This window comes from Acipenser ruthenus, chromosome 1 (assembly GCF_902713425.1).
Source record: "Acipenser ruthenus chromosome 1, fAciRut3.2 maternal haplotype, whole genome shotgun sequence".
NCBI classification, from domain to species: domain Eukaryota; kingdom Metazoa; phylum Chordata; class Actinopteri; order Acipenseriformes; family Acipenseridae; genus Acipenser; species Acipenser ruthenus.
In genome coordinates this window covers 23,278,890-23,305,730 of record NC_081189.1, presented here as the reverse complement: position 1 = coordinate 23,305,730, position 26,841 = coordinate 23,278,890, and the positions used below count along the sequence as shown (strand labels likewise).

At 37.1% G+C, this 26,841-nt stretch overlaps 1 protein-coding gene across 1 annotated transcript in view; it reads left to right on the top strand.

Annotated features, from left to right (window-relative positions):
• Positions 1-26,841, top strand: part of LOC117973137 (A disintegrin and metalloproteinase with thrombospondin motifs 19-like) — a 109,935-nt gene that overhangs the window by 64,996 nt on the left and 18,098 nt on the right. The window contains exons 11-17 of the mRNA XM_059022272.1: positions 4,124-4,225; positions 6,452-6,597; positions 7,399-7,568; positions 17,114-17,241; positions 21,297-21,417; positions 23,274-23,354; positions 25,514-25,671. Coding sequence (XP_058878255.1) covers positions 4,124-4,225; positions 6,452-6,597; positions 7,399-7,568; positions 17,114-17,241; positions 21,297-21,417; positions 23,274-23,354; positions 25,514-25,671 — 906 coding nt within the window. The remainder of the gene's footprint in view (positions 1-4,123; positions 4,226-6,451; positions 6,598-7,398; positions 7,569-17,113; positions 17,242-21,296; positions 21,418-23,273; positions 23,355-25,513; positions 25,672-26,841) is intronic.

The following is a 26,841-nucleotide window of genomic DNA, read 5'->3' as shown; positions in this document are numbered from 1 at the left end:
AATAATTTAAGATGTCTTTTTTCATCTGGGAGTGACATCATGCCTTGCCCTTAATAAGGGGTCATGTCTTGGTTTACACTTGGTGGAACAGCAGCTGGATGAAGCCCTCTGTGTTATCAGCAATCATGTTCTGGCATTACGTTTGATGGGTGTTACTCATTTCACACTAAACAGATGAAGAAGAGGAAACCATCTGACTGCAGTAACAGTCCAGGGTGCGCAACTGTTTTTTCTGTGTTTTTGTAACCCTGACCTTTTAAACATTGTACAGCATATGTACAGTATGTGAGTGCATTAATTTGTCATGATAGCAGTGGTCATGTCTTTGAGAAAATAGAAGAGTTTTTTTTCTCTTCTTTTTTTGAGTGTGCGACCAGTCCTGACTTAAAAAATATCAACAATTAAATGAGGTATGGATGGATGGTTAATTCACCATTACTAAGATCGGTTTGTGGAGACACTCTTTATTGTACAAAGTGCCTTATATTGGTCAGCACCTCTTTTATAAAAAGCTTTAATGTATATATAGTGCCTTGCAAAAGTATTCAGACCCCTGACCAATTCTCTCTTGTTACTGAATTACAAATTACAAATTACATTGAAATTTCGTTCTGTTTGATATTTTATTTTGAAACACTGAAACTCAAAATCAAAAAATAAAAAACTGAAATATCTTGCTTGCATAAGTATTCAACCCCTGTGCTGTGGAAGCTCCCAGTTTACACCGATGAAAGAAATTGCCCTAACGAGGACACAATTACCATACCATTGGCCTCCACCTGTGAACCATTAAAGTTACTGTCACATTTTCTGGATAAAAACCCCACTGTTGAAGGATCATTGGTCAGGCTGTGAATCTGAAGGAAAATGAAGACCAAAGAGCATTCTACAGAAGTTAGAGATAAAGTAATACAAATGCATAGATTAGGGAAAGGGTACAAAATAATATCCAAGTGTTTGGATATCCCAGGGAGCACAGTTGGATCAATAATCAGGAAGTGGAAGCTGCATCACACCACCCAGGCACTGCCAAGAAACTCAGCGCTCAAACAAGAAGGAGACTTGTGAGAGAAGCCACAGAGAGGCCAACAATCACTTTGAAGGAGCTACAGAGTTCAGTGGCTAGGAGTGGAGCAATGGTGCACCAGTCAACCATATCAAGAGCTCTGCATAACACTGGCCTGTATGGGAGGGTAGCAAGAAAGAAGCCGTTACTCAAAAAGTACCATCTGAAAGCACGTCTGGAGTTTGCAAGAAAGCATGAGAGTGACCCAGCTGCAATGTGGGAAAAGGTTTTGTGGTCAGATCAGACCAAGATAGAGCTTTTTGGACAAAACTCAAAGCGCTATGTGTGGTGCAAACCTAACACTGCCCATGCCTCAAGACACACCATCCCTACAGTGAAGTATGGTGGTGGCAGCATCATGCTGTGGGGATGCTTCTCATCAGCAGGGACTGGGCATCTTGTTAAAATTGAAGGAAGAATGGATGGAGCAAAATACAGGGAAATACTGCAAGAGAACCTGCTTCAGTCCGTTAAAAAACTGAAGCTTGGGAGGAAATTCACCTTTCAGCAGGACAATGATCCCAAGCACAAGGCCAAAGCAACATTGGAGTGGCTCAAGAACAAAAAGGTGAACGTCCTACAGTGGCCCAGTCAAAGTCCTGATCTCAATCCCATTGAGAATCTGTGGCACTATTTGAAAATTGCGGTCCACAAGCGTCGTCCAACCAACCTGAACAACCTGGAGAAAATCTGCCAAGAAGAATGGGCCAAAATCACTCCGACACTGTGTGCAAAGCTGGTACATACTTACCCCAAAAGACTTAAAGCTGTTATTGCAGCGAAAGGTGGCTCTACCAAATATTAATGTGTGGGGGTTGAATACTTATGCAAGCAAGATATTTCAGTTTTTTATTTTTCTTAAAAATATTTCCCAACATAAAACCAATGTCACCTTACAATAATTGATTTTGAGTTTGAGTTTTTTAAAATAAAATATCAAACAGAACGAAGATATATATATATATATATATATATAATATATATATATATATACATACATGAGTCAAGCTACCTATCGTCACAGTAAAAACCTCATTATCAATGCAATGGCATTGGTGACTAGTGCATTGTTAGAGTCTGACAGATCCCTTCATTAATGTGTTGTACAGTAACAATTGAAAATGAAGGATACATACTTAATCAGGTTCCCTTTTGTAATGTGTATTAAATGGAAGTATAATACACTGTAAAGTTTCTGCTATGTTATTTGTAAAGAGCAAGATCTACTCTGCGTGTATGTGGGGAATTAAAACCAGATGGAACTGGTTTTTAAATATATTTTTATTCAAGATTTAACCCAAATGTTTAATGCAAATACAGTGAAAATAAATAAATAAATAAATCAGGAACCCTATTTATCTTTATCTTTAGAGACATCGTTCAACCATGTATCAATAATAACAAACACTGCCTTCATTTTCACCATTAACAGAATGCAAAACCTCAGACTCCAAAACTCCCCATACGGGGACAAATGTCTTATATTTATTTTCATGATGGATAAACAACAACTGACTTCAGTTTTGTTTAGTGGGATCTTTATGTTTGCTGTGAGTTCACTGAAGCAATCATTCATGTACAAAGGGACAGCTAAATATGATATCATGCTTTCCAGTATTGTCTTTCTTTCACTGGGGAGTAATACATCGATGTTAGTTCCTTTTGCTTGTTTGTCGCCCTGCCAAATCTGTTTGAATACCCTGCTGATTTAAATAAAAAATTGCATTGATTTTATGGCTTACATTGGTCCAAGACAAGAAGCATTGAACAAATACCACCTAATAAGCCGTGTGCTTTCTCACTTAAAACACAGAAAAAAGCAATTGCATGTGAAGGAAGGTGTACATTGAAGGTGTACATCTCTCACATGATGTACCACAGAGTAAAATACAGAGTGGTGTTTGAAGGCAAGTGCAGCACAGTAAAACTACTGAGGACATTAGTAACTAGATTGCATGCTGCATGCTCATTACTACCCATATAAAAATCCACTACACACTGCCGGTGTACTAAACAACCCTACTGGCAAACAATGACAAAGAAAGATCAAATCATTCAAGCGGTCACTGAACTTCTGCATTAGGTAACGTCTTACTTTGTTACCGGTCCACACTGTCTCTGGTATTTTTACTCAGGCGCAGATCAAATGCATTCAGTTAGTTGTCAAATATAGTAGTGTCTAGGCACATTATTATCTTTGTTTTTTTTTTGTTTGTTTTTTTTCTCAATGTTCCGCTCTGAATTAATTAGCTGTTCAGGAAACAAGGAGCTATTCAACATTCACTAGTTGAGATGTGAATACCAAATTACAATTCTGGCTGTAAAAGCTGTAAATTTGTGTGTGAAAACAATATTAGGAATCATTTTAGTGGCTAAACTGCAGATTTGGAGCACGTTCTATAGGCCCAGCCACCTGTAACTGATTGTTAAAATCAATGTAGTAAGAATTATTATTTTCTAAATACACTTTGGCAAGCAGTGCCCTCCATGGACTTTTATTCATTTTTGTTTAAAAATAACTTGGTGTAATATTCTTTTTGATGGACGCAATAATTAAATATTGCTCAGATGGGGTTACTATCTTTTGCACAAGAGACTAATGGAATGACATGCAGTTCTTTTGGATTTATAAACCACATTCAATCATTTATTTGCTATACATGCCAGTCAACCCTACGGACTTAAAGGCACAGTTTGTGTAACTGAGGTGAAGTTAAAATTTTTCACAGCTACGTAGCTCCACACAAGCTACTACTTGATCTTCTTTAGTCTTTTTGCTAACTGCTACTGTCTCTGGTCATTAGGATTTTGAAGGATGTGCTCAATATTGGAACAACAGAGCCTATTAACACTCCGAATTACTTCAAAACATCATACCATTGTAAAATAGAGAGGGAACCATCATGTGAAGCACCTTACATAACAGAATAGTAAAAGCAAATTAAACTGGTCGTTTCTCTTTGTGGCACATGTTATGAACATATTCCTTAAAAAAACGAATGTACTTATGTTTTACTGAATGTACCCCTTAAGAGTATTTTTTTTATTTCTTTTCAGTATGTAATTTGCTCTGGGCTCTGGTGCAAAGTCGAGGGTGAGAAAGAATGTAAGACGAAATTGGATCCACCCATGGATGGAACAGAGTGTGACATAGGAAAGGTACGCTGTTTTCGGTATTGTAAAACTGTATCTGTGTAATTATGTGAATTAAGGAAGTTGTCATTTTAATATTTTTAATATTTAAACAGTCTTCCAAGTTACAGTATGGCAAATGAAGTTCTGGAAACCTTATTCCATGGAGGACATCTTCAAATCTCAGCTGAAAAGCAGCTTAAATGGACCAAATGTTTATTTTCTGTGAAGACCATATTGCCAAAAATAGTTGCAGTCAAAATGTGGGTGAAATAAAAACTGCTGGAATTGTTTTTATTTCACCTGTTTAACTAGAATGAGCTGTCATATCAATTTCACTTACAGCTTTACGGGAACAATTTAATCACATTTTATTAAATAATTCAATCCTATTTGAAAGAGCAGCCTCTGCATACAGCCAGTTAACAACTTTCAGACGCAAAGCTGCCTGTGCCAGGTCTGTTCTATCGGTTAAAATTAAGGTCAAGGGACTGAGCCAAAATTCTTGTTTTATTTCAGATTAGTAGAGCGATGTTTTATTTGCATATCATCTTTTTATTTTATTTAGTTTGGGCTGCTAGTATGATTTAACCTGGCGTTCTCCAATATGCCATTTAAAAAAAAAAATTTAAAAAGTGGTTTGGGAATCCTGAAATATAGGTCCTTTTATCATCATTTAACAGCAGCCAAACAGTGTAAAAAGAATATACTCATAAGTGACACACATCTAAAATTCTTACTAAAAGTTAGTAATGTAGTTAAAGAAAGCCCTCAAATGACCTCCTATGAGAGAAACATCTGTGTTGTTGACTGTCTTAGAACTCTTTATCCCACAGCCTCCTTGCTTTTCCATCTCTCTCCCCTGTAGGCCCATCTCTGGCTAAGTAAATATGCTGCAGTAAACTGTGGCCAGTAGCATTAGAAAACTGGAACAAAGTAAAAATGGCTGGGAGGGGAATCCCTTCCGTGCAGTTAAAATCAATTTTAAAAGTTCTGCTGTGCAGGAATATTTTAGTTCAGCATGTAAACTGCCTTCCCCTTTTTTCTTAATGTATATCGATTCAAATTGAACCACTCGATGTCATTCACACACTTGGATATTTTCCTGAGATTGTAGAAGTGTCCCATTTGGGTTCTCTGCTCCTGGCGCTTAAATTATTTTTATACAGTGTTCATGGGCCACTTAGCTGCATAGTGAATTGTATTAAGAGTCTCTTTGGATATTGTTTGCTGAAGGAAACCATCATCCCTCTCTTGAACGGGGGTTATGAGACAGCATATCCTATGAACAAATAGAGATTTGAATTAAAACCATGTCATGTTTAGACAGCTGACCTACCTTTTTAGAAATTATTTTAAATTTCCCTTCAGACATGATCGCCCTCAGCAACAGGTCCATCATGACCTTGCAAGCCAGAAGCAACTTTAGTTTGGTAGCCACCAATGTTTTATTATTGGTTATTAGTGTTAGGTGTCAGTACCCACCTGTCACACCATATGCAGGGAATGGCATTTGATCTGTCAATGTAAGAGGAAACCACAAGCAATCAGTTTGATGTATTGTGCTAGAAATCATGGGTAATTCCGTAAAGGTTGCTACTCAGGGCACGTGGCTAGGATCTCTGGAACACCATACAGTTATGCATCCAAGACATTTAAGAAGCCTGCCAAGAATAGTCAATAAAAATCATTGACAGGCAGGGATGACGAGTGGCAATTAAATCATGAACAGATGCTGTGATCCTGGCCAATAGCACACTAATAGCCAGTTCAGCACGCCAAGATCATTTATGCCTTGTTAAAGTATGACAGAAACTTCATTTGATTGCATGTTTTATTGATTACATTTTTTCTATAACCAGATTTTATGTCATCATTGCATAAGGTAGTAACCACAAAAACATGTGACTGCAATGGTGGTGGTAGAGTATGTGCTATTTTTTGACAAGTAACGTTTCAAGTTGTCTCAAAGAGGAAAACCTCATGGAGTCCATCTTTGGTAAGTTATGGTTTATGATGAGGTGGTGTTACATGGGAGGATATAATCCATTTGTTCCACTGAAAGGTCGTTAAAGTCACAGTCAACACACATATATCTTGGATGGCCAACCACTCCTTAGTGCAGAAGTGATGGGCTGCTCTAGTAATGCTGTGATAAGCAGGGTCAAAGTGGTGTGATTAGCATATGTATCTATTTGTATATATTTTTAAACTACTATATAAATCTAAACTACTAAATGTATCATTTTGTAGTGGTGCAAAGCTGGGGAATGTGTCAGGAAAGCTCTTTTACCTGAGCACACAGATGGGGAGTGGAGTTCATGGAGTGCATGGGGAGCCTGCAGCAGAACCTGTAACACCGGGGTCAGTGTCCGTCAACGCAAGTGTGATAATCCCAGGTAGGCCTTCTTTTAGTTTACCTTTGAAAGAAAGCTTTGAAAGCCGGAGCTCGGTTTGTATTGCACATGACTGGTGTTCTGTTTAAACCGATATCTGTTAGTTGATTTTAATTTCAAATGACCACATAACATAAGAACATAAGAAAATTTACAAACGAGAGGAGGCCGTACGGCCCATCTTGCTCGTTTGGTTGTTAGTAGCTTATTGATCCCAGAATCTCATCAAGCAGCTTCTTGAAGGATCCCAGGGTGTCAGCTTCAACAACATTACTGGGGAGTTGGTTCCAGACCCTCACAATTCTCGGCGTAAAAAAGTGCCTCCTATTTTCTGTTCTGAATGCCCCTTTATCTAATCTCCATTTGTGACCCCTGGTCCTTGTTTCTTTTTTCAGGTCAAAAAAGTCCCCTGGGTCAACAAATGTGTGTTGTTGTGGGATATCACTATTTCTTGGGTGGTCACAACACACCTGGGGCTGTGCCATATTGCTTCATTAATACTCAACAGGCAATTAGTTTTAAGCACAATTTCCTTTCTAACAGTGATCTGGTCTGATCCAGTGTTGTGTGTGACTTAGGACTGAAATCAGAGAATACAGTTATGAATGTATGTATATTATGTAAAAACAGCCTCAACTCCTAACTCAGGAAATTAGACTCTTGTGTACACATTTGTCTGTTGTGTATTATGCTGTATCAGGAGCATGCTGTTGAGACACTGCACAGCTGTCACAGAGGTACTCAACAGTACTCAGCTACAATTAAACCAATTTCACAGATTTATTTCTGTTTGTATTTCCACAGACCCAGCACTGAAGGTAGAGACTGTCCTGGTGTCAGAGTCCAGTATCAAGTGTGCCAGAACACGCTGTGTCCAGCAGGGGTGCCAAGCTTCAGGGATTTACAGTGCCGGTCCTTTAACAGGCCTTCGCTTCAGAAGCACTCGTTCCAGTGGTATTCCGTCACAGATAATGGTAGATAAGACTGCTTTACTCAGTTATTTATCTGCGTTACTATAATAATGGATTAATCACTTCCAACACTGATTCTTTTGTTCTCTTATAATTTTCTTTTCTTTTAGCAGTCTCCTTTTAAAGTGTACTGTGAAAACAAAGCAGAAAAAAACTATAAAAAGCAATGTTTATAACAGCCACATTTCTGGAAAATGTATTTACTCTGTAATACCCTGTCATGTGTGTCTGCTATCATTCTCAATTGTTGTTTCTGATTAGATCATTAGTTGCCATGCCTACTTACTATTCCAGAAAAATACTGACCACCAGGGGAGTACAGAGAGGGAAGAAATTACAGCTGCATTCCCCTAGTGGATAATATTAAAACCACCTCACTTCAGAAATCCAGCTCTAGAAGTGGTTGAAAAACCTTTTAAAGGAATAGTAATTATGCATTGTAGATATTGATCTAAACAGAAACTGTAATAGAGAAGAAGCACACAATGCTTTTAAACAGGTGAGAAATTAAACACAATAATATCAGTCAATCAGGAAATTCAGCTTGTACTACCAGATTAAGACAAGCTTGACCACATGTCTACAGACAAAAATAGATACTCCATTGCGGATGGTGATGGCCATCAGGGTGATGTCATATAATAAGGAACCTCAAATGTAATGTATTACACAAGAGCTATTTGTTTTCTTTACAATAGATTACCTACTCTATATATCCCCACAACCCAAGCTTTTAGCAAGGTTGTCAGACTCCCTGGTGAAAGCCCTGCAACACAAAATATTGCAAGCCTGACTTCGGCAGAGTTGTGCAACATGTGCTTATTTAAATTGATTTAAGCCTCTGCTGGGACTGTTTTGTTTTTTTTTGCAGCTGGGTGATCACTAGACCATCAGCTTTTAAAATATTGGTTGTCTGAAACAGTACGTCTGCGAGTAGTTAGTGTATAGTGGTAATTTGTATACGGGCACTGATTCAACCTGACAAGTGGAGATTTTAAAAAGTCTCTTCATTCCTCTCTTGTGAAACAACAACTTTACAATCGAGCACATACTATTATGAAAATATTTCAGTTCTGCTAATAGCTAATGAATGAATTCCAGAGATCTTACTGGCTGTGACTGCCATTTACTATGTAGATCTTGTAGGTGCACTTAGTCCCGTACTAAGTTAGGAAATGTGCAATAACATGTGTTTCTTTCAAACCCACACATGCAAGATCTATATAGGGAAAGGAATCATGGAATCATTTTGTTAGCTGTAACCCCTTTAAGATAGTGAATTAGCCTTAACTTCTATTCATTTTCATGAACATATGTCCTGGTGGAATCAGAAAGGCTGGCATTTTTTCATATTATTTTTTTATTTAGAATTGTGGCCATTGTCTTACAGTCACAACTGTGTTTAATCTGAAAGGGTTTCAGTGTGGAAGATTTTAGACATGGCAGACAGTAAAGTAACCATGTGTGAGATTACATCACTGTTGTGCTGGTCCGTCTGCCTAAGTACAAAGCGCCTTTTATTTGGCAGCCCTTCTCCCTCAGATCTGGAAAGCACTCCACAGACTTGGTTTGACAGAGACCAGAATTTCCTATTTTCTTCACAGTCCTTTGGATCTAGACAAAACACAAACCCTCTTAAACTTTTAATCTTATACACAAATATAGATAGATATGTGTGACAGGATGGCTTGCAGTGGTGAGGTGTGGTGACGTCACGGACCAGGAAGTACCAGAACCAAAACAATGGATGGGCGGGTGAAGCTGAACACAACGGCGGCCAGCGTATTTAATAAATAATAATACAAAACAAAAGATTCAAACAAACAACAAAACGCTACAAAACAAAAGGGCACGTTGGCCAAACAAATAAACAGAAACAAGTATATTTACATATAGCAATTATTCTTTACTGTTTTCTCTCTCCTCGCTCTCTCTGCTCCCAGTACTCTCCTCTGTACACTCAACCCTGCAGCACAGACAGCTGCAGGTTCTTATACTCTGGCCGAGGGGTTAACTAGCTGTTAATTATCTTATTACCCCTCGGCCACAGTCTGCATGAGTTTAGTAAGGATGCGTGACTGTCAGCTAGTTAAATAATCAGTAGCTGATCAGCCACGTATCCTCACGAGGTTTTTAACATATACAAAAACAATAACAAAAGACGCAGCACTTTTATCCGCGCCGCAAACAAAAATACAAATAATAATAAATAAATATACTTAAAACCCTTCTGAATCTGCCTATTCAGCAAAACAAAACAACAAAAACACCGGGTCAAGGGTAAATGAGAGATTGCAAACTGCCTAATGATCTTCAAATAAAAAATACGACAGGCCTTCAATAGAGCAGCATCTTTTTTCCTTGATTATGTAACATGATTGTTTTTGTTAATGTATCATGCACTGTGAATAGTGCTAGTTATAGTATTTAGGGACTGTGTAGTGTGTGTCAGCAGGTAGACTGGATGTCTCAACTGAACAGCAGCTCCTAGCAGTGCAGCACAATTGTGTATGCACTGTGCAAGAGTGGTATCTGATGAAGCAGGACAACTTAATCCCAAGGAGTAAATCCAGTCTTTTGCTTTCTTTATACAGGCAGGTGTGTGGCTTACCGACTTTCCACTGTAACCCTAACCTGTAGAGACCAGCATTAGCTTGGACAGTGGTGGTGATTGTAGCATTTTAGCTTCCACACTTACTATAGACACGCGTCTCTTTTGTCAGCAAAGTTCTTTATTAGTGGTTCAAGTCTACTTTACTTGTAATGTCATAGTTTGGTTTAACAGCTGATAACTGAAGTGCATTGATCATACCTTACAAATGGAATAGATTACAAACCAAATATAGCACATGAAAATAACTGCGAGTGTAACTTTTCTTAAAACAACAGGAGAAGCAGCAAACACATTCAAGGTATCAAACAAGATTTATTTTAGAGAAACAATATAAATCCTTTATAAAAATATTTATTTTTATATTCCCAGATAGATTTTTTGCATCTGCACAAGTGCAGAGCTCAGCTCAGAGTGCCTTCCACTCTGGGGAGCTGCAGCTTCAAACCTGTACTTGGTCATCTGATCAGGTTGAAAACACTTTATATATATTTAAAATGTTGTGAAGAAAATATTACACTGAAGTCACTAAATGGGCTTTGGTTTTTACTGATTGCAGATTTTATAGGTCATTCTAAATACCGGGTGGAACACAAACATTCTGTGTTGTAGAAGGTCACACCAGACGTCAACAGATTTCTTAATGAGCTTCAGTAATACTGTATGTTTTTTCTTTTTTTTTTTTTAATAGTTTATCTTAGTTATACAGATGCTTGGGCAGGGAACAGAACAGATTCTTTAGCATTTGTATGAAAATAATCTGTATGGCTTTTAACTAAGATTCTTGAGATACCAAGTGTTTGATTCTGGCAGAAACCCATGTCTAATGGATGCCTTGGACTGGGGTTGCTCTCTTCTGACCTCAGACAGTGTTTTTTTGCCAAGTCTTGGCATATTGCATGGATCAGTATAATATAATAAACCTGTCTGTTTCTTCAGGACTTACTTTAGTGAGCAAAGAGGGAGATCAACAGTTTACAGCATTCATAAATCTGTCACAATAGTATGGTTACCATATTTCAGATCATCCAAAAATAGAGGACACTCCCAGGGTGGTTGCTGACTGGCAGGACCAATTTTTATTTAAGATTAATCTTTCATTGTGCAAAATGAACACAGAAAAACTAAACTGTAAAGTTTATTTCTACTTTGAACTTCTGAAAATGATTAAAAAAAGAAGAATGGCCTGCATCAAACATACAGTACATGTAACTCCATTTACTTATTTACTTATTGCTTAGCAATCAAAAAAGTCTTTGCAAGATAACTGTCAAATCTGAGCACCAAAGATCTCTTTCCTACTGTGCTTCTTTTAGTGTCCATGCATATTTCTCTGCAGAGCGTATCTTTCTCAGCAGTGGTTGAAGTAGCTCTGAAAGTGTTTGCAAGATGCATGCCTGAAGTTGTGCTGTACAAGCAGGATCCCTTTCAGAGACTCACCAGTCAAGTTGTTCCCTTTCTTTGTCCACTGGCTTTGCATCAGTGAAAAAACTCGCTCTACATTTGCATTGTGAGAGGGAACAACAAAGAACTGTGCAATCTGTAACAGTGCTGAGTGACATTCAATGTTTTTGCACCATTTTTGGAGTGCTAGCAAGTTCTTGAACTCTTCATCACTTTTGCAACCTTCCACACATTTCTTGACATTGCCGAACTGATCAATACCAATACAGTACTAGTAGCATTTTAATAGCAAACTGTATTTATCTTACGTACTGGTATTTAAATCTCAGCGTTTCCAGAAATATATTTTAAGGGGAATTCTCATACCTCCCATTAAAATCTACATTATGCCACACTCGCTTTAGTGTTCAGGGATAAAGAGCACATTTTAACATGAAAATTGGAAGGTCTCATACCTCCGCTGGTAAAAGTACAATTTGTCAACACAATATGTGCCGTTCATTTTGTTATGCAGATCTCTTTGATTTATTTGTGTAGGGCAACTGAATGAAATAATTCCTGTTTATTTATTTATTTGACAGACATCTTTATCCAAGGTGACTTACAAGTGTTACATGGCAATACAAAGTTACAAGAATATGTATATAATATATAGGCCTATATAATTTGTATTTATTATTATTATTATTATTATTATTATTATTTATTTCTTAGCAGACGCCCTTATCCAGGGCGACTTACAATCGTAAGCAAATACATTTCAAGTGTTACAATACAAGTAATACAATAAGAGCAAGAAATACAATAACTTTTGTTCAAGTGTGACAAACCACAATTCAATAATACAGCAGATAATAGTGATAGTTACATCAGGATATGATTAAATAGTGATAGTTACATCAGGATATGATTAAATACAAAATACTACAGGTTAAACACTTGGCAGATTACAGTATTCTGAAGTACAGGATTAAATGCAGTAAAATAGGGGGCAGATAAGAGCAAAATAAAGCACATTTAAATGAAGGGTGATAGTGTCCCAGGATACAAACAGAGGAGTTCTACAGGTGCTGTTTGAAGAGGTGAGTCTTAAGGAGGTGCCGGAATGTGGTCAGGGACTGGGCAGTCCTGACGTCTGTAGGAAGGTCATTCCACCACTGCGGAGCAAGGGTGGAGAAGGAGCGGGCTCTGGAGGCAGGGGAGCGTAGCGGAGGTAGAGCCAGTCTTCTAGTGCAGGCGGAGCGGAGAGGTCGAGTGGGGGTGTAGGGAGAGATGAGGGTCTGGAGGTAGCTGGGTGCAGTCTGGTCAAGGCATCTGTAGGCTAGTACAAGAGTCTTGAACTGGATGCGAGCGGTGATCGGGAGCCAGTGGAGCGAGCAGAGTAGTGGAGTAGCGTGGGAGAAGCGAGGCAGAGAGAACACCAGGCGGGCAGCAGAGTTCTGAATAAATATTTATTTATTTATTTTCAGTTTATTCTAGTGATGGCCAAAAAACAGATAAAAAATATGAAGTCAGATTTTTTTTTTTAAATTGGTTACATATTTTGACACATTCATATTTGGCTCGTTTAACAATGTGTGTTATATTATAGTTGTACCAAACAAGTGTTTTATTTTTGTTGTTTTGGTGGACGTGATGCAAATGTATTCCGTGCATACAAAAAATAAAGGTTATCCTGTTTCATTTTACTATATTTTATATTGCACAGTGCATTTATTTGAAGCAAAACTAAAGGATTTCAGAACACGCTATAACGCAATAAACCCAAAGAGACTTTGCCGATCACGAAATAAGCTCTCTCGTCTTTCAGTTTATGAATGAGCCCCTGTAGTTTAAGTTCCTCCATTTAAAAACGTTCGATCAAGCTCTGATCCGACTGTGATCCTGCTCTGAAGCAAGCTCGAATTAGGATCAGATTTTGGGCTCAAACTGAGCTCTAGATCAACCCTGATGCTTTCAGTACAACCCAATACGTCACAGGATCAAGATCAAATCTGGGATCCAGTACAACCAGCCCCAGTGAACAAATCAGCCGCATGCCGTCTGCGCAGGCGTGGCGCTATTAGGACATGCCGGAAATTGCAGTTCTGCAAGCAGCAGCAGCAGCAAATGGGCAAGCAGGCAAAATCCCGGACATTCATTCATTTTTCAAAAATCCACCCGGACAGAATAGAAGCACATTGACATTCTGAGGAGTTATTGTTCTCCACAGAGCTATTCTAGCAACAATTAGGAGATTTTATATATTTTCTCTAATTACCTTTCAGACTGAATCATACATAATTTTGTTTGAAACATTTCTCTTCACTATGGTGTAAGAAAGCATGACCCAGTGGAATGAAGCCACATGACAAGGATCCAGTGGGTATCTTCAACACAGATTCCATGTATGACCTAGTACAGGGTGTCATTTTAAAAGTGCTTATATTTCACATTAAACATTCTGTGATAAGTGGGATCCCTGAGTGGCTCACTTGATGCTCTCACTGGGATCATCACATTTGCGTGGCGCTGCCAACTGTTTCTCTTCAATGTGCTACTCCCATTCAGCTTGAGTTGACAACAGTGTTGCTGGCCTTTGTGCTCCAGGGGATGGAGCTCCTGGATTTAATGAGGCACTTGGTAGTTGGATTGAAGGGCACCCAATGAACTTTAGTCGTCCTGAGCTGTTGTGGGGAGTTGCTATAGTGAAGGAATATAGTTGGAGATTCTAAATTGGTGAGCAAAAAAAGAGTGTAAAATAATAGAAATATGTAAAGAAATACTGCGATTCCCTGCAGGATTTAACTGTGCTATTATTGAAAAACAGGAATCCGTTACTATGTAACTCGCTTACCTTATTACATGAGTGACAGTTGCTTATTTTTATTTCATACTTTAGCGATTTGAAATTAGGATAAGATGGAGTTGTTGCCTTTTTAAAGACGAGCATATTAATAACAGTTATGGTATTTCGTGTATATAATACAGTATGCTGGAAAGTAAACACCACCTGTTTTTAACATGGTACCATTACTGTTCCAGACTTTGACAGACATCAGCGTTTTCTATTTACATGATCTTGAAAACGAAATATATTTACTTCACATTTTTGCTTTTTCTTTTAAACACTGTGTCAGTCTCATCCAGCTTTAAAACTGGTTACCTAACTTCAAATGTTACATGTGTTATTTCCCTCAGTTTCCAATCAGTAAGGAAACCCACATTAGAAAAGCTAGAAATAAATCTCAGTTTCCAAAGATTGTTTTTATTTAGAAGCCTTGTTTGTAAAATTATACTCAGAAGGCTCACCTGATCCAGTCTCACAATAAGGCCCATTTAGAAATGGCTAGTCCTATGTGGTCTAATGCAGTTTAAGACTCCTTTTTAAAGCAGACCTTTTTTAAAAGGAACACAACATTTAAGCTTGGACATATACGAGTAATGGGCCTTACAAATTCCAAAGAGATGTTATCCAGTCCAGTATGTTGTTGAGTTAAAAAAAAAAAAAAAAGATTATAACAAACAGCAGCACATTTGGGATATCGTTTTATTGTTTATGATTGGAAAGTGTTTAAAAAACAACTTCAAAATGTTCCCTCACCAGGGGCAGCAGTGTGGAGTAGTGGTTAGGACTCTGGACTCTTGTCCGGAGGGTCATGGTTTCAGTCCCAGGTGGGGGACACTGCTGCTGTACCCTTGAGCAAGGTACTTTACCTAGATTGCTCCAGTAAAAACCCAACTGTATAACTGTATGTAAAATAATGTGATACCTTGTAACAATTGTAAGTCGCCCTGGATAAGGGCGTATAATAAATAATAATAACACAGCCAGGATTAAAGCACTGAAATGTGCACTTTCGGCGGTTTAAAAGCTGGGATAATAAGCCACAGTTACTGTATCAGAGTTGTCAGTTCAATGATACAGACAGAGAGAGAGTGGTTAATGGTTAATGGATTCTCATCCCACTGCTCCTTAAAATTACACTGTGGAAAATATAATGATATATAGATAAATCTGACTTCCTGGTCACATGACTGTATTGCCGGCTTTTGCCAAGAGTTACTGCAGCAGGATGGCGAACTCCTTTTAGTCGTTCTTGCCAGCTAGGGATGAACAGCTACTTATCTGCCAGATGTCATGCACTTGCTGTTGTTATTCAGGAACTCATCATAAAAACTTTGATCTACCGGTAGTCAGGCTTTCTTTAAACTATAATGTAATATTGTAATGGTTCTTCTTAATAGAGAAGCTAATAATGTTAAAACCTTAACTTAAACCCACTAGACAATTTGGCACAGCTGGCCAAGCTTGCATGGACACTCAGTCACATTAGTGCTTCAAACCCTAACAGCCTCATTCTCAAACAAGTTGTAAATTATGTTCTATACGGAAATATGTTGCAAACAGTTTTTCAGATTTCATTTAAAAATGGAGTTGTGGTTATTACATTTGTATGAAGGTATACAAATGATTGTACTAAATGTTGTACTAAATGTTTTACTTAATTGTATGGGTAGGACATTTAAAGCTATATGAGCTTTTAATGATTATTTAACACATTGTAAAACAAACCAGACATCTATGATTTGATATCATGTTTTACCTATGTTTCAGAATTCAGTTAATTTGCATACTAGTGTATTGTGTAGTTAGCTGCTGAGTTTCTGTTCAAAGGAGTCAGCCACTGTAAGTTTATATTTGCTTTACACACCATTCTGAACAGTAACAACACATGGAAAAAAAAAATCTTAAATGACCAAAGAGTAGAAAAAGCACAAAGATCGTTTTACATTTTAATTTGAAGTTAAGTGGTCAATTTGCAAAATGTTTAATAATAACACAAAGGATATTGACTTCTTGACAAAACATTTGTAAGCATTGACTGCTCTTGTCACGGAGGTCCAGGTCAAGACAAAAAGTATGTGACTCTCAGAATGTCATGTACACTATCACCCGGATATCAAATGTAAAACCTTTTGGTCGAATGCAAAATCAGCTTAGCTCTTACGGACAAGGACAGCATACAGGCTTAAAAAAGAGATGAAAGAAACGATTTAGGGCCTTTGAAAGGTCAGCTTCTTTTCAGACTTGCGGTTTAGTTTTTTTTAAGGCAGATCAGGCGCTTGGCTGAAGTAAAAGGCTTTCTAATAGTAAGTTACAATCTAACTTTATAAGGTATTGTGGTAAGTTTGGAATGGGTCCTGCTCGTCTGTTCTTAGTGAGCGCTGTAGTATATGTGTTTTTATTGTATGATTTGTTTTGTCTGAAATGAATTACTTCTTTTTCTTACTGCCAGCAGGTCACCACTGAAAATAGGATGTTCGGTCAAGTGCAGCTTAAATCATTTCAAATCAAGCAAGCCAGCAGAGGGAATAATCACTGATTTAAAAACATTAATTAAAGGACCTGGTAATGAAAAGCCACTGGCCTATCATAAAAGATCAAATAACGAGCCTCAAATTGTTTAATATAACAGCAGTGAAATGCTTGATCAACCACGAGAAATCTTTCCAGCTCTAATGTGTAATGTGTGTTTTTTTTTCCTGGTAGAGAAACCCTGCACTTTATTCTGCTCCACATTGGGGAAAGACCAGCCGATACTGCTGGCTGACAAAGTACTTGACGGGACTCTGTGTGGACCTCAGGAATCGGATATCTGTGCAAACGGCACGTGCCAGGTATAGTATGATCCCCTTATTACTAATTCTAAAAAAATGCATAACTTGCCCAAACAACTGCCTACACCTTTTTATGCACAATTTTACCACTGATACCCATCTACCCCATAGTGAAAATACTACTCCTCCCCTATTCTAATGATTTGGCTGAGACAATCTGTGAAGCGTGTTATGTTACTATGCCCGTGTAAAAGTTTACCAGAGTAAAGTATAACAAAGCATACTGAATACATGATAAGCAATGTACTGTAAACACCAGAGAGGTATGGCAAAGCCTATTAAAACATACTAAACCAAAGTAAAATATGGTAAATGTAGACTTTAATCATAGGAAAAGCACAGGAAAACTGCAAAAATACCATGCAAAAATACTGTGGTAAACTTGTTATAAGGGTGAGCACACACTGTTTCCTTCTGGTTTCTTGTTTGGATATTTGTTTGCTTGTTTCTATAACAGTCTGTGACACCTGTACCTTCTGGACAAAAATACCTGTATGTGGGTTCATAATGGTGGAGAAATTTATCAGCCACAGTTACAGATTTTAATAACAAACCTTTTCCCCAAAAACAAAGCCGATAATTTGCGAGCACGCATAAGTGTGATGTTAGCCAACTCCCATATCTTTTGGAGGAAATTATATATTAGTTTAAGCAGCAGAAATACCGTTCCTGAGAACAGGTGTGAACATTTTAATGATACCCATAGAAGGAAGCCAAAATGATAAATCATTTAGACATCTGTGTTATCAGCAGGCAACAACATTTTGTACCATTGGTCCAGTCTATGTCTTGATATGGAAAGCTGTGTGACAGACGTTTTCCTCTCATACTGTAAAATCTGGTGGGACTGTGGACTAGTTTAATAGTTATTATAAAATCTAAACTTACAGTAAACTGATATAGATTTGTGTATTTGTCTCGATCATCTCCCCGTCGCAATAAAGGTTAGTAACACACTTTGTCAGATATAACCATCCAGGGTCAGTGGTCATGCATTAGTGTAAAATACATCAAAAGCTTTCTTGGAAGGGATTTATAATTGCACATTTCATCATGTGTCAGGAATATTCATTTATTTAAATTATGGTCTTCCAAGAACCAGCTTATAACACTCAAAAGGCTTATGTAGGTGGGCCATGAAAGTTCAAAGTAATAAAAAAAACTGTATTTGAACTTCATCACTGTCATCACATTAATAATGCTTTGAAACTACAATATTTTTTTCAGTATCTACAACTGTAATAAAATGTCAAAGATCCAGTAACCATATTTTCAATAATCCTTGTCAGATTCCTGCCATAATTATCTGACCACACTCATTTTTAAGACTTATTTTTATTGTAGTTTATACATAACTATTTTCAAATGGACCATAATATTTTTTTGAAACTTTACTTTTGGGAACCACTGTATATTTATATATTTGTTCACTGATGCAGTACGAACTGAAAGTGAAACCAAACACTCCTGCAATCTTGGTGTACGAGTAATGCGTCTGTGTTCTTTATTTATTTTTAGTCTGTTGCATTCATCCATAAACATGGACTTGCAGGTCAATTAAAAAAAAAATCAGCAAGGAAAACAGGACAGCTGAAACCTCTTGTGTAGTCAGTCACTGATTGGACAGTGTGTTTCTGTTACTATAATTTCCATTGAAAGCTCAGTTTGGCATCACGGGGGCAGCTGTAATCTGCTGTCTTCTTAACGGCTCACATCTACTCCCATACCAGACCTGACCAACAACCCACAATTATCAAGGAATGTTGCAGAACAAATGAACTTTCGTTCATATTTTTTTAGATTTTTTGTTAAAGTTTTGTCATGGCACAGAAGACGACAGGACAATAATCATACTTGTAATTTGGTAAAATACAGTTTGAAAAGGAAGGAACACTGCAATGCTATTTATAAACCGTGTTGCTGTTCTACTAAATATTGTATAAAGTATAAATTTACATCATATATAGGGGTTCATTTGTGCCGGATTGCACGAGATCCCAGATCCAGTACCTCTGACAGCCTGACTGGCAAGAATTATATAGTTTGCAATTTTTAACCATATGAAAAAAAAACAAAAAACCTCTATATACATAACATGTACAATACAAAACGCTTTCCTGTTCCATGAGCTGTTCTGTAAACAAAAATGCTGTCCTTCTTCCTTATCATGATATCCAATACCTTTTTGTTTACGAATGAACTCCTGATCTGATTTTATATAATACAGAGCACATACATACAACTAAGTGGAACTAATACAAATAGTCTAGTCTGTAAAACTAGTAGTCATCTTTCTAATCCCTGGCTATCCCACATGTTTTATACACCTCCCTGAAATTGGAATATGTGATTTATTTCAGTCTAAAAGTCCCTGCCAACCCACTTCAACACTGAAGAAATTCCCAGTGTCTAGTATATCAGAAAAGTATGACTTTCAATTAAGTAGAATGAAAAGATGATTTCCCTTAGTTTCTGATTAAAGCATAAGAGTGGAAAAAAAGGTCATGAACTAAATAGCTGCCCAAGATCATTTCCTTGCAGCCAACAGGCTTGTTTCATCATGCACACAGTATTTCTACAATGTGCTACACATATGCAGCGTCCCAAGGAAGGCACACCATTGCCTGAAGGAATCCAGTATACAAGGTCAGCAGTAATATATATAGCATCACCTAGAATTCTAGAATTCAGACATTAATTAAAAAAAAAAAGCGAAATATAAACAATTTTATGTAACATCATGTAATAATAATAAAAAAAACTACAAAATGATATTGCAGAAGTCTACCAGAAGCCAAACCAGTAGTATTGTATTTCATGTTAGATTTCTAAATGTCACATTTTTCAATTTTTGTTAGTTTTTTGTTAAGTATATGGAAAACTGCAAAGCGGTATGTAATTCAATATGTTAACGTAACATTATTCAACAGGTTTCATTCAACGTTGTATGAAGCAAATTATATACTAAGGTTGCTAATCCAGTTTTCTGTGCTGAGCGACACCATTATTTCACAATTTGAGAAAAAGTAGCAGATATTGAATTTAAAGCTGGAAATTGATATAAGTTTAGTTATTTTATGCACTTGTTCTAACTTGTTCTAAGAGGCAAACTTTAAAGGTCACAATGAAATAATATAATGTAATGCCTCCCGTGCTGCCATTCCATTAACTTGGCTTCAAACTGTTTGGTGGTTGTGTTTCACAGTTCACTGGTCACTTTTTCCATGTCTATTTTCTAAGTAACATACTAAAAAAAAAAAATGAAAAAAAAAAGAAAAGGCAAGCAAGTCCTGAGGGCCATTTTTTAATTGTAGGGAGAAAATAAAAAAAGCTCCTTTATTTTTATTTATCCCTGGGCACAGCTGTGTCAACCAGTATGAGGATCCTGTGTCTAAAATACAGTCAGACAGCATTCTTCTGACGAGTTGATATTATGTACAACAGTATTTAGTGCTAAAGTAACTTTGGCGTTTGACCAGTTTTTTTTTTTTTTTTTTTTTTAATTAATTAATTTATTTAACAACAGTCTAAAAGGTTTTGTATATAGGAAATTATTTTAAATAATACAAATTAAAATAAATTGCATAGGAGTTAAAGCTTGACACCAAAGTTACAGTATGTCAGAGGAATCCATGGAAGTATTATTTAGTTGATAAGCATGAAATAGCACTATCTCATTTAGCAGAGTTCAGCACATTCAGATTGTTGGCTCAGGTTGTATAGTGAGGGTTTATTTGGCTTTCAAGCACAAGCAGGTGGTTTTGCCGACTGTTTTTACAGCTATGTTTTCTCAACTGGTATTTATATATTAAATACTGGAGGTATCACTTTGGAAATATGGCCCTGTGTATCTTTTCTTTTCTCTTTTTCCCCTCAGTTTGTATTGCTGATACATTAAAAAGACGATCATGCAGAAACATTCCAGTTACATGAGTAATCCCAGTGCAGTCAGGTTCCAGACATATGAGCATTCCCTTTTTAAGAGAGTAACCCTTCTGCAACAAATAACTGGCATTAGTTATTGATATGATAACCTTTCCCTTTTTGTTGTACAGAAAATCAGCTGTGACGGTATACTGGGATCATCAGCCAAAGAAGATAATTGTGGATTGTGCAATGGAAACGGCAAATCGTGCAAAGTCATTAAAGGAGATTTCAACCACACCAGGGGGGCAGGTAAATATGTTATCTGCACTTTCAGTGGGAAAACAGTTGAATCTGATAGGGTGTGTGCGCCAGGAAATTGTATAAATCCATAATCCCAGAAGGTCTATCATCGGTCATTAAAGTAAGTCTACTGTGTTGTGCACTAAGCAAAAAAAAAAAGTCACCTTTAATGTCTTTCATGGTCTCTTTCCAACTTGTCTTCTCTGTGATAGTATTGTCTCCCCTGCCCAGGGTTAGTCAGACCTGGGGATCATGTTGCTAAGTAATCAGCTAGTTGTCAGGAGAGCTTGGACCTTTCTTAGCCCTGAAAGGCATTTTCTAATTTGTTAGCACACCAGAGCACCACACTTATCCTTATCATAGATTTAAAAAGCACATACAACTGCTTAGTAAATGTAATTATTATGTTATTAGTATTATTGATATATTTAAAATGTTTAACCAGGAAAAAAAAAACATTACGATGAACATCTCATATCAAGGGTCCTGAAAATGTACTGGAATAGGATAACTAACTGCAGATTATACACAAACTACTAATTGCATTGTAGCTGTAGCATTTCAGCTGCACTGACTACCCTGTGCTGTAATTAAGCCCCTTTCACACTGGGATGCTGTACCTGGGTCAGAACCTACCCGGTTCAGGACCCGGTGTCATGCAGGCCGGGTACACAATTTCACACTGCTTTTGATAAAGCAGGGTTGATCTGGGTGACAGACGCAAGTGCACAATGTGCGTATCAGTGCCCCTGAAGCAGCTTGTTACTGACGCTTCCATCCAAGCTTCTCAAGATTGAACCGTCGGCCCAAATGTTGATTGGAGCAAATGTTTCTTCATCCGTGCTGCAATCTGGCTCAGTGTCTCAATCAACAAAAATATGGCTAAACAGAAATGTTTCTTGTGAAAGTGAAACCTTCACACAGGTGTGGCTGTTTGTTATTTAATCGGCTTACGAACAACCGTCAATAATATTATTATTATTATTATTATTATTATTATTATTATTATTATTTATTTATTTATTTATTTATTTATTTATTTATTTATTTATTTATTTATTTCTTAGGAGACGCCCTTAACCAGGGCGACTTACAATTGTTACAAGATATCACATTATTTTTACATACAATTACCCATTTATACAGTGGGTTTTTACGGGAGCAATCTAGTAAAAGGGTACAGCAGCAGTGTCCCCCATCTGGGATTGAACCCACGACCCTCTGGTTAAGAGTCCAGAGTCCAGCTGAGTCAAGCATTTTGTTTCGCTCAACCCGGGTCAAAGTGTGTCGACCAACATCCTCAGATGGGTAACTGGGACCCAGGTTAACCCAGGTACGACCCAAGTACATGGTCTCACACTATGCGGGATTGTGACCCGGGTAGCCAGAACCCGGGTCCGGACACGGGTAGGAGTGCCAGTGTGAAAGGGGCTTAAGTCTTGTTTGCAGCCAGTATCATAGTGAGCAACTAAATGCTCCAGTACAACAAGTAACAAGTTCAAAGAGTCATTTTGTGAATGCAAAGGAACCGTTGGTACTGTTTTGTTACCTGCTGCTGACAGCTGTCAACCTCCATTCCTGCGGTCAAGTTAATCACCTCTTTTCATCCAAGCACCGGTTGTTACCAAGCTACAGTGGTAAACCTTCGACTGGTTAAGTCGTGGGGCTGATGTGTCAGTCATTGAAGCGTGATGAGAACTATGCCCAGCCACATAGGCCAGTGCAGCACCCAGGATCAGGATCAGCATTCAAACCAGGGAACCCATGAAAGTGTGGCTCACCCTGCATTCCTGCATGGTACTGCTTTTCCTGTGTCAGCTTGGGGACTCCTTGCCATTTTTAACCTTGGTTGCTGTTTTCCCCAGGTTATGTTGAAGCGGTGGTGATACCAGCAGGAGCAAGAAGAATCAGAGTAGTGGAGGAAAAACCTGCACACAGCTACTTAGGTAAAGAAAATATTATTGAAGAGTCATTCTGAAATACTGGCTGCATGGAATTTTCCATTGATTGATAGCTGTTTGTATTACTTTTTTCCCCTTTACACTTAAAGAAGACCTAAGTGAAATCTGCATATGTGTTATTAAATGAAACTCTAAAGAATTCAAGGGCCGTCAATTACTTTTTTACGTTGTCCTTGTTATTTTTTTCCTGACTCCTAAAAAAAAAAAAGTGGTGTTCAATCCAGTCCAGTGTTAACCAAGAGTTTAAAATACTTTTTATTATTTCTTATTAGCAACATTATGACCAGGGTTTTCTGTTGAAGATTTGGTTCTATGCTTGTATTACAGTATATACATAACTTCCACTTGGATGGAAATATTTCAAGACAATGCTGAAGGTGAAAAGTTGCTGCAGCATCCTGAGTTGCATTTAAAATATTTGCATATTTTAAATATGTAAAAAAAAGGGTCAAAAGATTCCCAGCACAATAAAAAGGAGTCAAGTAATAATGTCAATTAGCCTAATGAGACGTAAGTCTGGTGCATGCTTGTATTTCCAAAGAAATACAAAGAATGTATATTTGACAGATTCCCATCATAATGTACCGCATATCCAGGTCTTTTTCAGGTAATGATTTAAAAAATAATAATAATAATTAATGTTTTAAGTGCATGATACATATTGAAATACTATATAGGACACATGCATTTAGTCCCTTCAGATCTGTAGACTTGTGTAACCTTTTTTAGTACTGGAAACATAATAATAATAATAATAATAATAATAATAATAATAATAATAATAATAATAATAATAATAAAACATCTTTGTTTAAATACCGTTATTAATGTTAAATGTGCTTCATGCTGCAGGATTCTTTGAGACATATACAGTTTTAAAAAAAACAACAAAATAAAGTATGGCCAAATGTTATTATGAAATAAATTAAACATAATTGTACAACATAGTGTACAACCTAAAATAACCTAAAATCTTAAACAATATATTGAAAGCATTACAGGGAATTCTCCAAAAAGAAACAACAACTGATGTGTCTAGTTTAACAACTAGCTTGCTATTTTGTTAATGGTTATTTAATATGTAGTACAGTAACCTGTTTACAAACCAATAAAGAGTACTGTTGTATTTAAATGTGCTTTTAAAAACATGTAACTTTTTAATAAGCTAGTTATTAACAGTTAATATACCAGAAAGGGCCCATTAAACTAAAGTTACCATGTAGTCTTAAACCAACCAAGAAAATCTGCAGAAATGGTCTGGTATGTGATAGACATCACTAGCAATCATCAATTCCTCTACTCCAGGTTAGTTTAAGCTAAGACAGGCACACAAAAGCACCTTCATTTAATGACTGTAATTTCCTTGGGTTAGTGTAAATGCATGGTAATAGGTGATAATAGGAGTCAATGAAATACTGATGTGAGTTATATTTCATAGATGGCACTGAATGGATGAGATGTCACTAATGTTGCAGTATTTCATTCCTACATCTTCATATGTGCACATTTCGTGCTATAATTATATGTTTGTCTCAGCTAATATTTTTTCACACGGTGGGACCTTTTTGAGGTAACTCGGTGAAAGAGTTTCTGAGATACATGTCTTTGATAGCACAACTAATCTCCTCTGTCTCCTGAGATATTGTTTCAGGAGACAAAACTGTGCTCTTATCTAATGGCATGTGTGCCAAGGTCTGTATCTCATGTGGTTTTCATTGTAAGTAAGGAGCTGTACCTTGTGTCAGCTGACAGCTATCAGAAAAAAAAAACATCTGCCAAGAGGCCCTCTTTCATGTAGCTAGACGAATCATAGAGAATGGCTCACATCAATCAAAAGGGCTTATCCACCGGCAGACAGCTCTGTTCTTGCATAGAGGGAGGTACATCTCTGACCGTGGGGGCTCTTGAAAGCGATATCCAGATGATATCTTAAGTATTTTTTGCCACATTAAAATCAGTTTCATAGAAGTGTTTTTTGCAAGTTAAAAAATATAAAATACGTTTTTAATGGATGGAAGACAGTCGGTCACCAAGCATCACATAACAAGACCAGAACTACTTGTAAAACTGTGAATAGACCGATTATGTTACCTGGAGAGGAGCAAACACCAAGTGTGTATTTTTTTTTTTTTTTTTTTTTGCAGCTCTACGGGATGCCAGTAAACACTCAATCAACAGTGACTGGAAGATTGAACATCCAGGTTCATTTAACATTGCTGGGACAACTGTCCACTATGTCAGAAGAGGATTATGGGAGAAAATCTCTGCCAAAGGACCCACTACTTCTCCGCTCCATCTTTTGGTATGAAAGCCTAGAATATTGATTACTTACCAGTAAATCTGAAATTAAGACTCCTAAATAAAGAGCCACTTTAGTAGGATGTTCCCCTTGCTTATCCACACCACATACCAAGCAGGTTAAGGAAACTAATTGAATCATTGCAGCACTTTTGGACACCCAGCAACATGAAAGAAAGTGATTTGTATGGAGACAGAAGAAGAAATCCAAAACAAATTCCACTTCATACGTCAGCCAGAAAAATATAGAAATATAAAAATACAATTTATCATTTAATAAATGACATTTTTTTAACTATTTTGTCTTGCTATATTATTATTATTATTATTATTATTATTATTATTATTATTATTATTATTATTTATTTATTTATTTATTTATTTATTTATTTCTTAGCAGACACCCTTATCCAGGGCGACTTACAGTCGTAAACAAAAATATATTTCAAGAATCACAGTACAAGTATTAATACAATTAAGAGCAAGATAAAATACAATGACTTCGGTTCTAGTAAGTACAAGTATATGACAAAATACGATTCAATAACGGAGCAGATAACATTGTCAGTGATAGTTACATCAGGATATAATTAAATACAAAATACTACAGATTAAATAACACTTGTGACAGATTACAGTACTCTAAAGTACAGGATTAAATGCAGTAAAATAGGGAGCAGATAAGAGCAAGTAAAGCATATTAAGGAAGAGTGATAAAGCGTCCAGAGGGAAAAGAGGAGTTCTACAGGTGCTGTCTGAAGAGGTGAGTCTTGAGGAGGTGCCGGAAGGTGGTCAGGGACTAGGCAGTCTTGACATCTGTAGGAAGGCCACTGCGGACCTTCCTCTATAAATAGAGATCCATATTGCATACTGTTTATAAGCTGAATCTACATCATGAAATTTAACATGCACATCCCACAATGATAATTACATGTTTCTTGTCTAGTTAGAAAAATACTTATATGGTTTATAATGGTGCTTTAGATACAGACTCCTCCTTATATCCTTATCTGAAGTGCTCATTATATTCCTGTCACTCAGATAATATAAGTGAACACGTGGATTTGAAATCTACTTGTAAACCTCTACTCTGAAACAGTGAGCTATTGCTTTTTGTTTAATTCTGGAACACTAGACAAATCATGGAAAGAGGATTGGCCCTGTCAGTGGAAAG